This window comes from Oncorhynchus mykiss, chromosome 26 (genome assembly GCF_013265735.2).
Source record: "Oncorhynchus mykiss isolate Arlee chromosome 26, USDA_OmykA_1.1, whole genome shotgun sequence".
Classification (NCBI taxonomy): Eukaryota; Metazoa; Chordata; class Actinopteri; order Salmoniformes; family Salmonidae; genus Oncorhynchus; species Oncorhynchus mykiss.
The window spans coordinates 21,408,413-21,424,516 of NC_048590.1; the positions used below are offsets into that span (position 1 = coordinate 21,408,413).

At 45.7% G+C, this 16,104-nt stretch overlaps 1 protein-coding gene across 1 annotated transcript in view; it reads right to left on the bottom strand.

Moving 5' to 3' along the window:
- The window catches only part of si:ch211-186j3.6 (neural-cadherin), a 220,182-nt gene that overhangs the window by 31,978 nt on the left and 172,100 nt on the right, over positions 1-16,104 (bottom strand). The window contains exons 22-26 of the mRNA XM_036963347.1: positions 13,914-14,191; positions 8,783-8,997; positions 2,484-2,611; positions 1,082-1,209; positions 500-623 (exon numbers count right to left, since the gene is read on the bottom strand). Coding sequence (XP_036819242.1) covers positions 500-623; positions 1,082-1,209; positions 2,484-2,611; positions 8,783-8,997; positions 13,914-14,191 — 873 coding nt within the window. The remainder of the gene's footprint in view (positions 1-499; positions 624-1,081; positions 1,210-2,483; positions 2,612-8,782; positions 8,998-13,913; positions 14,192-16,104) is intronic.

A 16,104-nucleotide genomic window follows, 5' to 3' on the forward strand; every position in this document is an offset into this window, starting at 1 on the left:
ACATGTTCCACCCACGCCCCCAGTCTTTCCAGTCTACAATAAGAGATCTATGAATATTGTATCGAACCTCAGCCCTACGTTTTGTAGCCAGCGGGCGTGCAGGAGAGTGTTTTAGTGACAAATACCTTTAGTTCCCAGTGTCACACAGTGTCACGGAGTCACATGGGCAGAAGGACCGCTGTCCTCCCCGTGACGACTGTTGCCATGGTGGTATATCTACCAGTTCAGACTGTGTCCAGTGGTTATGCGCTGAATGCGATCCCGGATCATACCTTTTCTACAGGAGTGTTGCTGTGACAATGTCCGTGGGAAAGGTGTGGAAGTGTTTGAAAGCATTTATGTGAGCTGCTGTATGCAGTTTAACAACACCATGCTGCCTGCAGTACAAATGTAACTTTTAACAATGGAGATGTTATGTGTTGTATAAGAGCTAAATCGCTTCCCAAGGCTACTCAGGGTGTGTGATGATTGGGAGGAAACACATTGCAGCGAGCGTTACCTTGCTGTCGACAACGAGGTTCCTGATGCAGCCAGTAAAGTGTTTGTGTTGTAACTGCGGGTAGACATAGGGCAGGTCCTCATTGACTCCACCCAGCTGTAACACCTGGGTCCCGTTCAGGTGCCTGAGGAATGAAATAACAACATTGTCCGTAGTTTTCAGTATCTTTTCATACACCCATCCGTCCCTATTTTCTACTGCTGTACGGCCTTGTACCCCACCAATCTGGTGTTCTGAGTTTGACTATGTGAAAGGTGTGTATTCTGTGTAAAGGAGGAGAGAGACAAAGACAGACAGGGAGAGAGAGAGAGCATGAGAGAGAAAGAGAGAGAGAGAGAGAGAGAGAGAGAGAGAGCGAGAGAGAGAGAGATGGAGAGAGAGAGAGACAGATAGGCAGAGGGAGAGAGAATGAGAGAGAGAAATAAAGAAAGAGAGCAAGAGAGAGAAATAAATAGAGTGCAAGAAAGACAGAGAGCTAGAGGGAGAGAGAAAGAGAGAAAGAAAGAAAGAAAGAGTGAAAGCAACAGACAGACACAAATAGAGAGAGAGAGAGAGCGAGAGAGAGAGGCGTGAGTAGGCTACCTGTCCAGGTTGGGCGTGACCCCAGTGACCTCGCATGATGAGTGGTCCTCTGTGGTCAGCCAGCTGCCCACTCCCTCCATTTCCATGACGGTGGCCCCGGCACAGCGGTCCAGTGTGAAGCGTACCTCCTACAGGAGCACATGAGGAATATCAGCACATCGGAAATATCAGGACATCCGGAATATAAGGACATCCAGATTATCAGGACATCAGGAATATCAAGACATCAGCTAATATCAAGACATCAGGAATATCAGCACATCAGGGAAATCAGGACATCAGGAATATCAGGACATCAGGAATATCAGGAATATCAGCACATCAGGAATATCAGCACATCAGGAATATAAAGACATCGGGAATATCAGCACATCAGGAATATCAGCACATCAGGAATATCAGCACATCGAGAATATCAGCACATCAGGAATATCAGCACATCAGGAATATCAGCACATCGAGAATATCAGCACATCAGGAATATCAGCACATCGAGAATATCAGCACATCAGGAATATCAGCACATCAGGAATATCAGCACATCGAGAATATCAGCACATCAGGAATATCAGCACATCAGGAATATCAGGACACCAGGAATATCAACACATCAGGAAATCAGGAACATCAGGACACCGGGAATATCAGCCCATCAAGAATATAAGGAATATCAGGACATCTAGAATATCAGCACATCCAGAATATCAGGACATCAGGAATATCAAGACATCAGATACTGGCTGGCCCACCAGTCTAATATGAGCTCCATTATTTCCAGTAATTCCTCTTTAATATCTGTATTATACCTACCTATCTGTACTATATTCTACTGCAAGAACCAACTAACCATACAAATGTAACAAATTTGCTTCTAAAAGGTCCTATTCAACATCTACTCAAAACCAGTTCATTGTTTTCAACAAGCATATTCAGCAAGTTACTTCATAGCAGACATTGAGGTGCATTAATTTTGAGTTTGTAAATGGCATACAAATACTAATACAGTGTTTGTATGACACTGTTTATATAATACATTGACCATTTCCCGAATAACCCTGAGTTTGTTTTTCAGACCTGGTAGACGAACAAAGTTGTTGTTAGCGCTGTCATACAGCCACAGCGGCCGTACACAGTAATGTATTCAGGAGGTATCCATTCGATCTCCACTGAATCCAAACCACTCAAACCCTCCTACTTCTCCAGACGATGTCATGAAAACAGGACTAGTCTAGTAGAGACACCACCTGTTTGCATTAAACTTCCCCCGGAGTTCTATAAGAATGAACAGCATATGGCTAGTGTTGGGGGAGATGTGTGTGTGTGTGTGTGTGGGGGGGGGGGGGGGGGGGGGGGTCCATGGGATGGTATAAGTTTGGCAGCAGCTCAGACTTCAGACACCCACCTTACTGTTGCTCCTCACATCCAGACGGTGCCACCGTCTGTCCGCCACGTTCACGTTGCCTGGCAACTGCAAGACCAGTGTGCCCGAGCCATGGTTTATCTTGAGTGTGGGAGTGCCATCGATCAGCTCTGAGGGGAGAGAGAGAGAGGACACCGACATGAGGTCACACATGGTGGTTACATCCCCAGGGATGACCATCCACAACCCCCATCACATACTCTTAATGCCAGGGAGGATCAGATACAACCACACACAGACCACTTCATCCTGAGGATGTCAATTCTGTACACATTTCATCTGGTCACTGCAACACACCAAGAACAAGCAACCACAGCGAAGCACAGCCAACTAATCAAGGTCAACTGACCTGCGGTCAACTTAACTCTGTGTACTTGTTTTGTGTCGCACTGCTTGGCTTTGTCTTTGCTTTATTCTTGGCCAGGTTGCAGTGGGAAATGAGAACTTGTTCTCAACTAGCCTACCTGGTTAAATAAAGGTGAAATAAATAAAAAATATATATATTTTTTCAAATGGTCTAAATTCTGTAAGAGTGGTGTGTGCTCACCCAACCCCAGATTAAAGTAAAAACAGGCACCACCTCAGTGCTTTCTGCAGTCTGTTCAGAAAGATGACGCACTTACAATGACATCTAATAACCTGGGCCAGTATTAGAACCTGAAAAACAACAACAGTAAAAGGTGCAAAGCTAATAGTAAACCAGGTAAATATAACTAACAGTCCGACGTCATCATGCTCACTCCACAATAAGGATTACAACAGTGCCTGGCGCTATGCAATTATGCCCCCCCCCCCCCCCCCCCACTATAAGACAATAAACATTAAAAAGTGATTCTATTTTCTGACTTAGTCAAATGGGAAATTAAAAATTAATGAACCAGTTAAGACTCGTTGTATGCTTTATACTGTTTGCAAAGGACTGTGGGTAAACAACATGTCAACCAACCACTGTTTCTCCATAAATCAACATGACATCCACAGTTTAAGAGTTCAGGAGAGAATAGGGCTGTATATATAAACTCCACGTCGCTCTATTTTCTAGGCTCGCAAATGCTCTGTTTTCGACAGAGAGGGTTGTTCTCCCTCTTCCAAAGGTCTTCATCGTTTTCTGGCTTTCGTCATCCCATTCTCTTCCGCCCGGCCTCTCTCCATGACAGTCCCTCGGTCTGGCTTGTCGTGTCTTCCTCTTTTATAACCCCAACCTTTTCTCTCTCTCCCTCTCCCACCTGTCTCTCTGCAGTGTTCTCACAGTGGATTCCCAGTAGGCAACCTGTGCTCAGACAGAGATTACTTTGAGCTAGCAGTAAGTCACTGATGTACAGAGCCCAGCCTAAGCCTGAGTGAAAAGCCCTTTTCATGTGAAAGGCCCACAGTGGCCACCACCATCAAGCAAAAGACTGACACTGTCCCACAGGGTGTCTCAATCTGACAAGGGTCCCGACCCTCCTTGTTGGGGCTGATGTGACATTTCAGGAGAAAAGGGGACAGACTGCTGGGTGACAGGTGTGAACGGTGGAAGGCTTGGTTGAGATGAAAAGAGAGAGGGAAGGACAGGAGAGGGGTGTTGAGTGCCTGAGAGGAGAACCTCCACGGGCATGGACCGGCTGGGCTGGGCTGGTCAGGCAGGGAGGCTGAAGAGTGGGCAGACAGGCCAAATGGGCTTTATGTTGTGCCGTATCAAATGATCTTGGACAGGGAGAGTACGCCCGGGTGTATTCAGGTTACTACAAGCTTTTGCTCTTAAACTCCGGTTGGCGGACTCAGCGCGGTCACGGCTAATCTCCCCTCCTCATCCCTTATTCATCATGGTCTCCTCCTCGACATCCCTGCAGATGAATCTTCCCTGTCGAGCGTCTTGGTGAGAGGGGAAGCCAGGGGGTCTCAGCCCCCAAAGCATGGCACTCCCACTTAAATATGAAAAATTGCCTCTTTTCTGAAGTTCCTGAAGGGAATATGTTTGCGGCCAGGAGAATATGGACTGCATAAACAGCATTACAAATCACTCAGTGTATACAAATCAGCAGCCCAGCAACAGAGAAAGAGAGTCTGTGACTGTGGTGCCTTTAATATAAATTGACTGTCAGCAAACACCCCCAGACCCCCAGGAAACAGGACCCAAACTTAAAAGCGATATTTGAAACGGGTGCAGTGCTAAAAGACTGTGAAACAGGTTTCTGCAAATTGACCGTAATGTGCGTTTCACACTCAGTGTATCTCTCTGCTCGCTTTCATCTGCCAGATGCTGTGTCTACACGTGTGTGTGTGTGTGTTGGGGGGTTGTGTGTGCGTGTTTGGGGGGGGGGGGGGGGTGTTCACCTTATTCTCAGTCAGCCTGTTTCTCAGTTCCTTCTGAGACCACCAACAGTATAACTGCATAAAGCAAAATATGTAAAAAATAGCCCAATGCCAAATGCCTGAGATGTTTACATTCAACCGGGTATTATGTTTCAATTTATTATGGGTAAAAAAAATGCAATAACCTTGCAAAACAACCATATAAATTGGCTTACATTGTTGCAAGCATATAAACATTACATTCATTGAGTTTATTTCCATACCATTACTCAATCATTTTTTGAAACATCGGGCTTTTTAGTTGCATTTATTAAGAAAATCTAAATTCCACATATTAAAAGCATGATAAATAGGCTGCCGTCAGGTCAGAATGAGACAAAGTGAGTGATGACATTTTTTCTGCTCTATCCTTGGAGCTGAATGCAACTCCTGGCAACGAGGTGTAAACTGGATCCCCAGCCGAGCCCCGAGAGCCTGTTTCCCATTCTGCAGGAGTACGTAATCACCCAAATTTAATTTGTCCGGTTAATTTGTCTATTGATTGGACAAGCTCAGCCCCATGGCTCGTACCCTTGAGAAGGGGGAGTTTACAATAATGCGACTCATTTAACTATGATCTCACTGTTCCAGCCGTCAAAGTCAGGAGGCAGCACAGACAGGGTCTAGATCTCTGGCGGGATTTAGAGAGAAATATAACACGTATTACATTTAGAGGAGAGGACAGACCAAAGGGCACTCTAAAAGATACCATATGCCCTGCAAACCTACACTATACACATCCATTACTCAATATAATGCTTTCAGCATGAAGCACATATCTATCTGACCCACATCAGACCGGGACAAAGATTACGAGCCATGGAAAAGTTAACAAGCAGAACCAAAGACATCTTCCTCCCTGGTAGCGCAACATCCATTGCTCTGTCCGGCCCAGAACAAATCACCTCAGACCTGTCCAGTAATCTCATACAGGCCCAAGCTGGGCAATAACAGACACTGGCCGCATCCCAAATAGTTCCCTATTCAATTTATAATGCACTACTTTGTGGGAATAGGATGCCATTCTCTCTAAACCCGGGCTGTTCAATGTCAGTTCTGGAGGGCAGAAACACTTCTGGTTTTTATCCTCTCCTCCTAATAAGGGACTCATTCACACCTGCAACACCAGGTGAGTGCAATTAACTACCAGGTAGAAACAAAAAAACAGAAGTGTTTCGGTCAGGACCAGAATTGAACAGCCCTGCTTTAAACGCAGGCTACTTGCCAAACTGGCTCGGTGCTCTATCACCGAAAGGCCTGGTGCAGTCAAAATGGTTTCTCCTGTGTTTTGTATCATATTGTGCAACAGCTGATGAAACTAACAGTGTAAAAGAGTGAACAAAAATGATTATTTCCTGATAGTTTCTGGTTGAAAATACAATCTACCAAGGACCTTCTAATCAGCATGTTTTGCATGGGTGGAGTTTTGGCTTGCCTGGTGACATCACCAGGCGGTGAATTAGTTAATAGATGAATAACAGAGTTCCAAACATCTCTGCCAATAACAGCTGGTTTTCAATTTTCCCCTCCCCACTCAGACAACTCCCAGACAGTCCTAGCAAAAGTATTGCTTGAGAAATACGGCCGTTTTTTGCTAAAAAGCTGTTTTTGTTTATTTCTACTACAGTAAGCTACATAATTGTTATCCAGAAATGATTAGATATTGATATACTGTACAAATGGCTACATTGGGCCTTTAATCCCAGGGGAACAGCAGAGAATGTAGGACATGCAGGGGTGTTTTGCAGAGGCAGGTCTGTGCTATGCCACATGCTTGGTACAAAGTCCCATGGGGGGGATAAACAGCACAGCAAGGTAAAGCACAGCGGAGAACAGACAGTGAGTGGGCAGGGCTGCAGGAGGCAGCCAGCGAGCCGTTCAGCGTCTTTAATAAGGAGATTCGGGCCGGGAAGCAGTGGGAAATCAGAAGGTTTAATAGGTTGCACTGCTAAACAGCGAGAAATAACAAGGTTTGACACAGTCAACCTGTGGGTGAGAGTAAGGGGTATGTGTGTGTGTGTCTGTGTCTGTTTGAGAGAGTAATATAGAGACATTGGGCTGAACTGCTATTGTCTGTTTCTCACTTTAAGTCTCAGCCGTATATACTTGCCAACTCCACTCTCAGCCTTCCACTCATATCCATGCTCTATTCATCCCTCTCTGTCTTCCCTGTCACTATCTCTGTCCTCTCTGGCACAGTGCTGGATTAAGAATAGGAAGCTCATGTGACGCAGACTTTTGTTGGATTTGGTCTCTCTTCTTCAGACTATGTCTCTCCCTCCACACTCAGTAGCTGTGGACTGGGATGTGAAGCTGTGAGACTGTGGACGTTGATTATTTGAAACAGCTGTGTGGTGCTATGGCAAAAACCAAAACGTGCACCCAGGAAGGGCCCCAGGACCGCGTTTGGGATACCCTGACTCACTGCAACATCTGCAGACATCTTTACATCTTCACAGTACAACACACTAACTATGCATCGTGTTGAGACGGTTGAGAATGCAGACATCTTTACATCTTCACAGTACAACACACTAACTATGCATCGTGTTGAGACGGTTGAGACTGCAGACATCTTTACATCTTCACAGTACAACACACTAACTATGCATCGTGTTGAGACGGTTGAGACTGCAGACATCTTTACATCTTCACAGTACAACACACTAACTATGCATCGTGTTGAGACGGTTGAGACTGCAGACATCTTTACATCTTCACAGTACAACACACTAACTATGCATCGTGTTGAGACGGTTGAGACTGCAGACATCTTTACATCTTCACAGTACAACACACTAACTATGCATCGTGTTGAGACGGTTGAGACTGCAGACATCTTTACATCTTCACAGTACAACACACTAACTATGCATCGTGTTGAGACGGTTGAGACTGCAGACATCTTTACATCTTCACAGTACAACACACTAACTATGCATCGTGTTGAGACGGTTGAGACTGCAGACATCTTTACATCTTCACAGTACAACACACTAACTATGCATCGTGTTGAGACGGTTGAAAATGCAGACTGACGACTGTCCTGTGCATGTGGGAAAAAAAACGTTGAAACTTCTACTGTATCCTTTCTCCTTTGTTTCCCATTCAAACACACACACACACACACACACACACACACACACACACACACACACACACACACACACACACACACACACACCCGTGCGCACACACGCATACGCACGCACACATACACACACGCACACACAAAATGTCTTCCAGCATTGAATCGAGTGCTAATACTCGAACGCAGACATAATGTGGAATGAAGCCACAAACACGTACACACAAACATCGTATGTTATTTACTCCAGGCCTTAACGTGAGAATGTATGCTAAGCACGTCCACGCAGCTCAACAAGTTCATTAAAGCTCTAAATATGCACACCCCGTTGTAATTACATTCTGGAATGAATGACAAATAAGCCTTTACTTTCATAACGAGCCCCTCATTAACCCCTAAAGACCTGATGTTGTCTCACACACACACACACACACACACACACACACACACACACACACACACACACACACACACAGATCAGCCTTTACCACCAAGTGTACACTCATTAAAGGCCTCAGGAGCTGTGTGTAGGCTGAAGCTGACCCCCCTTCAAAGAATCCCCTCCACCCCCAAACTAATTTGGCAGCGTTGGCACAACAAATCTCCATGTAAAAAGAACCTTAGTAGTCTTGTTTATTTTAAACCAGCAAATTCAGACAGAGTTGTGTAGAGGACAATTTGAGCATTTCTGCCTCATGCAACCTTCCTATCTCTATCGCGCCATCACATTGTACCGCAAACACAATTACCAGCACTCACACACTGACGTATGCATGGCTGCCCCTCCCTTCTACCCTGTCTCTCCTCTATCCTGTATTCCTGTCCCCCTCCTCTGTGAGTAGATAAGTAGATATATTACCTATGGCCATGAAGTCCTCAAGGTCCCAGGGCTGTAGCTGGGCCAGGGGCCCGCTGTAGAGCAGCAGACCATCTGCAACCTCCGTGATGAACTCCAGGGAGAGACGGCTCTCGAAGCAAGGCCTTATGGGAGGAAACCAGGCATAGCCGTTGCCATGGAAACTGTGTTTGGTCTGCTGGCACTCTGGCCCCTCGAACTGCGCAGGGCACTGGCATCTAGGGCAAAATAACAAGGAGGAGGAACATCACAATAAGAATAACACAAAGCAATTGAGTTATTCCCTCATCTATCACGCAAGACTGCTCTATCAGGATGTCCCTGCTGAGGCCGGGATGGGATGGCCTGCTTCTGCTTAACCACACAACAGTCAGTCACACACACACACACACACACACGCACGCACGTACGCACACACACACACACACGCACACACACACGCACACACGCACACACACACACTAGCAGTCGCACGCACGCACGCACGCACACACATACAATTTGCTTCTAATTGTTCTCAATTGCATAACAACTAAAGATTGTGAGTGTACATCCCAACTAAGCATCTAGCAGTCTATATTAGCCCCCAAGGACTGCTCACAATCTGGAGAACACTATATTTCAGCTTTCTCTCTCTCTGTCTGTCATGCTCTCCCACTACTGTTTCGCCTCTAGTGATTTCCTTCTGCGAGACACTCCACATCTCATGCAGATGTTCTCATTATCAGCTGTACCATAGGGAGAATCCATCACTATTAACAACATAGCAACCGAGCACAGCTGTACTCCTCCCTCCGGTTATTCTGTCATCCCTTTTCCTTCATTCAGTCTTCCTTTGTCACACACACACACACACACACACACACACACACACACACACACACACACACACACACACACACACACACACACACACACACACACACACACACACACACACACACACACACACACACACACACACACACACACACACACACACACACACACACACACACACACACACAACCCCACTGTATCCACCTGTTGTGGAGACAGCTAATATAGCTGGCACACACACGCACGGGCAATCCTGTGGCATCAATCAAGTGTGGCTTTCTCTAGTTAGTTTAGTCAGAAGCCCAGCTATTTTCTCAGCCGGTTCCCTCTCCATCACCCTACTCACAGCAGCCTAATAATAGTCTTCCAGGCCGCTATGCTCCCTTCGTTTCGTTCCTCTCTCATTTGTGTGCTGCGAAGAGAGAGAGAAGAGCTCCTGGCTGCCTGGCTGCCACATCCGACACTCTTGCATTTAGTCTTTCCCATTTCCCAGTCTCTGCTCTGAACCCAGATTGAAAAGGAGAGACTGTCGGAAATGATAGTCCCCCTGGCACCTGGCAGACATGCAAATGCGGGAGGAGAGAAACAGACAGGGCCGTGCGCTAACACAATAACATGCTTCTTCTAATAACCAGGCACAGTAATCAAAGCTATACACCCCACGTTTAGAAGGCACACCATAGCCAAAAAGGGAGAGAGGAGAGAGGACTGTATGCAAACCTGACTGTAAGTCGCTTTGGATAAAAGTCTCTGCTAAATAGCAGACATTATTATACTATAGGGTAGAGAACAACAGCAGGTGGTGAACGTTGCAGATCAGCATGTCGGGCTGTTCTGTTCCCAACAACATTGGGGTCACGACCGTGACGCAGAAGAATGAAAGGAAGTTTGGTCTGGGAGCTCTAGGAGCACTGGTTCTGACGAAGGTCCTATAGGCTCCGGTTTACCAAACAGGATCCTATAGTGACACTATAACGCCACCTGACTGTGGAGAGGCAGGGAGTTGAGTCCAGTGATATCTGGATGTGGTTACAGCCTGGAGCCATGCGTCTACCTGACCACTGTCACATGGAAAGGGAGGAAGTGTACACGCACGGTCACGGCTCAGTGTGACTAGGCCCCGAGCAGCAAACAAGGCTTGTATTACACCATCAGACCATCTGACCATCAAAAGACATCAACACATCTACCGGAGTGACAGACAGTGACGTACAAAGGAGGGATCACTTATAGAAAAGAAAGAGGGAGAGATAAGGCTGTAGAGAGAAGGAGATGTAAAGATAGGGGGACTGAAGACAATACACTGGAAACTTGACCTACCTTATCTGTCCGTTTGGAAGCAATTCACCCAGTCTCAGGGAATTATCTCACTCATTTATCCCCCTCAGCGATATCAGGAACATGATTTCAGCCACGATGGCCTCAACCCCAATCCTCTTACTGTACTTTAGTTTTTTTTTTTCCTTTGCTCATTTCCTGTTCTTTGCTTGCACACGGGAATGTTATTTGTTAGCGTTCGGACCAAGTAATCTCCCCTGTCCTCCATTTTCAAATCCCGCTATTAATCCTGGCGCCACGATTATCTACATGTTGTTCCTTAAATCTTAAATCTCTTAAATCTCGCAGTTCGACATCCGTGTCCTCAACGCCTAGTGATAAACCAGGCCAGGGCTCTGTGCTCTGCTCAGCAACCGTCCACTGCCTCTGTCTCATATCTATTACCAGGCTTGCGTTTGTCTGTGAACGGTTTCACACCCAAGCCTGCAGAGGATGACATTGACCTTCAGTTATAAAGACTAGTGGAAACAATAATCGTAGAAATGTCATAATTGAATACGTATAATGTGAGGAATTTCTATTAACATGGTTAATTATCCGCTACATTCACAGATTCAAAATGCTTCACAGCTTTTAAAGTTCTTGGCTTTTCAGTTATAATATACACTGAGGAATGTGAGCTCTACAAGGACAACTTGTCATCAACAAGGAAGCTCTTCTGTTCTGACACATCAACAACTTTATCCTGTGTTTGGGCCAATCTGGCAATGTCAGTTCAACTGTTAGAAGCCAATATGTGTCTGCAACAGAGAGAGAGCTGGGATTAACTCTGGGTTGGCTGCATAAATCATTCTGGTACGGACCAATGGCAAGGCACATTACACGCTTAGTACGTCCAACTAGACACAAATCCTGGGTTTTACTTTCTTCTTTTAATTAAACAGCAGAGAACCAAATTAAATTGCTTCTCCTTTCGTGTTTCAAAGGGAAGCAGGATGGACAATTCCAGGAAGAGCATTTGGGCATATGTTCAAATTTTGGGCAAGATGTCTGGCAATTTTTTCAGGAACATCCGTATACACCTCCTTTCTAGACATGAACACCAAATCAGCAGCAGATTACCTCTGAATATGAACTAACAATGCCAGTGGATTTCAAACGAGGGACTTTCGATGTGTGTGTTTGCACGGGGTGTGTGTGTGTGTGTGTATGTGTGTGTCTCTGTCATCCTCCTTCGTCCTCTCTCTCTCTCTCTACCTCAGTCAGGAGACTAACGTTATAGGTCTGTCAGCGTGCTCCAACTGAAGTATCATCTATGGCTGTGTTGACGTCCGTGGGGGTCATAAGTCTGCACACGTGAAATCCACAGGAGGAATGGCCAGCACCTCCCCAGAGCAGTGCCTTAGTAAATATGGTGATTCTGATTCTGCTCACAGAGTTCAGGCCAGACACACAGCAGTGTAGTCGTTTATGTGTCTCCACCAAAAGGGGTACCTAAGTGGTCTCCACAGTGCTTGTGTACAATCTGGTTGACACATAATTGCATCAGAAAATAAAGTGTTGCATGAATTCTCAGAGATGAAATATATATATTTTTTAAATGATCTCGAGCTCTCATTAAATTGTTTGTGCACTGTTATTTAAGTGCACTTCCACATTGCTAACACCCTAACAAAAACATACACAAACGCATGATAAAACATGCATCATTCCCTTTTAAATACCTCCTTTCGTGTAGCGGCCAGGTTGGCATTTTCGATGTGTTCATTTCCTTTGCATTTTTAATCACAAAGATCATTAGATTAAAGAAAATTCCCCCCACATCACCGGCAGCGTTTAGCCTTCCTCCTCAACACCATCCCAGAAGTATTTAGCTTGATGTTGAGCTCGCTCAGACATTCAGAGCACAACTATGAAATTCACTCAGGAGGACCAAGAGGGAACCAACAACAGAGAGGCACTGGGGGAGAGAGGTAGAGGAGGTGAGAGGAGCAGAGAGGAACACGAGGCGCCAGACACATGGCACTGCAACATGGCTGCTGTACTGTAGAACACAGAGCTCAGTACTGAAGCTAAAGATTCTCTCCTAAACAACCACCGCTGGGATTACAGCAGTGAGCTGAGCCCAGGTCGGAAAGGCATCAAAGGCCTGGCCGGCGAGAGAGAGAGAGAGCCAGAGAGAGAGAGAGAGAGGGAAGTGAGACCTGTGGACATGGTTTAACTCTGTTCAATTAGAGATGAAGCAGAATAATCAGGCGTGGCTAACGAGGTTATTTAAACAGCCTCGGCTATGTTTTCTGGTTGTCTAACCCGACCCCTCACCCCCACCTCACCTTCCAACCCCCGTACCAAATGACTTTGCTGCACTCTCTCCTCCTCACCATTACCCCCCTCGCCCCCCATGTAAAATGGATTGTTAGTCCCCTTCTCTCTGTTTAGGTATTGTTACCCAGTGAAGAAAATCAATAGCATTACTGGCTCTGGATAATTGGAGAAAAAGGCTAAAAGCTGTGTACCTCATATTTGTGAGAAGTCTTGGAGGTAGGTTAAGTGATGAGACTCACAAAGAGGGGCTTGGATCCTTTTGAAAGCTTCACTTGATCTATCATTCAGCACCAGCACAGCATTGGCGCGAGTGAGCGAGCGAGCGAGCGAGCGCACGGCGCCACTTGCCTGTTTTTGGCCAAATACTTTCATAGAGTTTCATCCCTCTAGCAAGATTTAAGTATTAGTTGACTTATTGATTCCTCTTCCACACATAGCCCTCACTCTCATTCATAAAGCATTCTCCTACCAGGTATTCATTCTCATCTATCTGTTGAAAACTCCAGGTAACCATCACTATCTCAACAGGGAAACAACAGATCTGAGCCTTCCCTCCCCTTCCCCCACCCTCGTGACTGCTAAAAGGTTAGGCTGCCAAAGGCTATTTGCTGTTTTTTGACACCTCAGCTCACCCTGTACACAACTGTAAACACAATTAAACCCCTTCTCCTGTGTGAACATTTCACTGCAGGTGGTATGACTTCTTCCTCACCTGTACCCGCTCTGAGTGTCGACACAGATGCCCCCGTTGAAGCAGGGGTTTCTGGGATAGGAGGAACAGATCTTGTGGACGTGTTCTCTACCGGAGCAGCTGCATACTGCCGTGGATTCCACCGTCACCGACACCAGTGACAGGCTCCCAGAATCCACCACAGTGGGCGTGTCGCTGACGCTCAGCATGTTGGAGCAGCCGCCGCTGCCACCACAGTCTGTGTTGGCACACTCATCCACATGTACCTGGCTGATGTTCACTTGCAGGAACGACTGCAGCTGTGGACACACAGAGATAGAGAGAGAGAGAGAGAGAGAGAGAGAGAGAGAGAGAGAGAGAGAGAGAGAGAGAGAGAGAGAGAGAGAGAGAGAATGAGAGAGAGAGAGAGAGAGAGAGAAGGAGAGGAATGAAGGGAAAGAGAGAGGATCAAGGGAGAATTAAATTAGGAGGATTAAGACAGATATAGGAGGCGAAAGGAGACAGAGGAACAACAAAGTAGAAGGCTAAAAGGTAATCAAGGGACAGCCATGGAAGAGTCAAAGCGGAACAGTCTTGATTACCACCAGGGTTTGTCCTAGAGCCTTTAGAAAGCACATAATGCCTGTTGTTTTAGCCATCTTTCTTTCATTCTTGACATAAGCATCTGGGTTGTGTGACACACTCATACATGCAAATACCCCTACAGCCATACTATTAGCATAGAGAGTGTATGAATTCATCTCTCAAATTTCTCTCTCTCTCACACACACACACACGTACATAAATGCACATGCTCACACACATGCAAACCCACACAATACACACAAAAAAAACCCTCTCCAAATGGCCCTCCAAGCGTCTGATTTTCGAAGTGTGCTGATACTGTAAATAGAACACACACTAGACCATTACCGGTGTTACATACATTCGCCGTATACCCTTTCTACACCATTTACCCTTTCTACACCATATACCCTTTCTACACCATTTACCCTTTCTACACCATTTACCCTTTCTACACCGTATACCCTTTCTACACCGTTTACCCTTTCTACACCGTATACCCTTTCTACACCGTTTACCCTTTCTACACCGTATACCCTTTCTACACCGTTTACCCTTTCTACACCGTATACCCTTTCTACACCGTTTACCCTTTCTACACCGTTTACCCTTTCTACACCGTATACCCTTTCTACACCGTTTACCCTTTCTACACCATTTACCCTTTCTACACCGTATACCCTTTCTACACCGTATACCCTTTCTACACCGTTTACCCTTTCTACACCGTATACCCTTTCTACACCGTTTACCCTTTCTACACCATTTACCCTTTCTACACCGTATACCCTTTCTACACCGTATACCCTTTCTACACCGTTTACCCTTTCTACACCATTTACCCTTTCTACACCGTATACCCTTTCTACACCGTATACCCTTTCTACACCGTATACCCTTTCTACACCGTATACCCTTTCTACACCGTTTACCCTTTCTACACCGTTTACCCTTTCTACACCGTATACCCTTTCTACACCGTTTACCCTTTCTACACCGTTTACCCTTTCTACACCGTATACCCTTTCTACACCGTTTACCCTTTCTACACCGTTTACTCTTTCTACACCATTTACCATTTCTACACCGTATACCCTTTCTACACCGTATACCCTTTCTACACCGTTTACCCTTTCTACACCGTTTACCCTTTCTACACCGTATACCCTTTCTACACCGTATACCCTTTCTACACCGTATACCCTTTCTACACCGTTTACCCTTTCTACACCGTTTACCCTTTCTACACCGTATACCCTTTCTACACCGTATACCCTTTCTACACCGTTTACCCTTTCTACACCATTTACCCTTTCTACACCATATACCCTTTCTACACCGTTTACCCTTTCTACACCGTTTACCCTTTCTACACCATATACCCTTTCTACACCGTATACCCTTTCTACACCGTTTACCCTTTCTACACCGTTTACCCTTTCTACACCGTATACCCTTTCTAAACCGTATACCCTTTCTACACCGTTTACCCTTTCTACACCGTATACCCTTTCTACACCGTTTACCCTTTCTACACCGTATACCCTTTCTACACCGTATACCCTTTCTACACCGTATACCCTTTCTACACCGTATACCCTTTCTACACCGTATACCCTTTCTACACCATTTACCCTTTCTACACCAT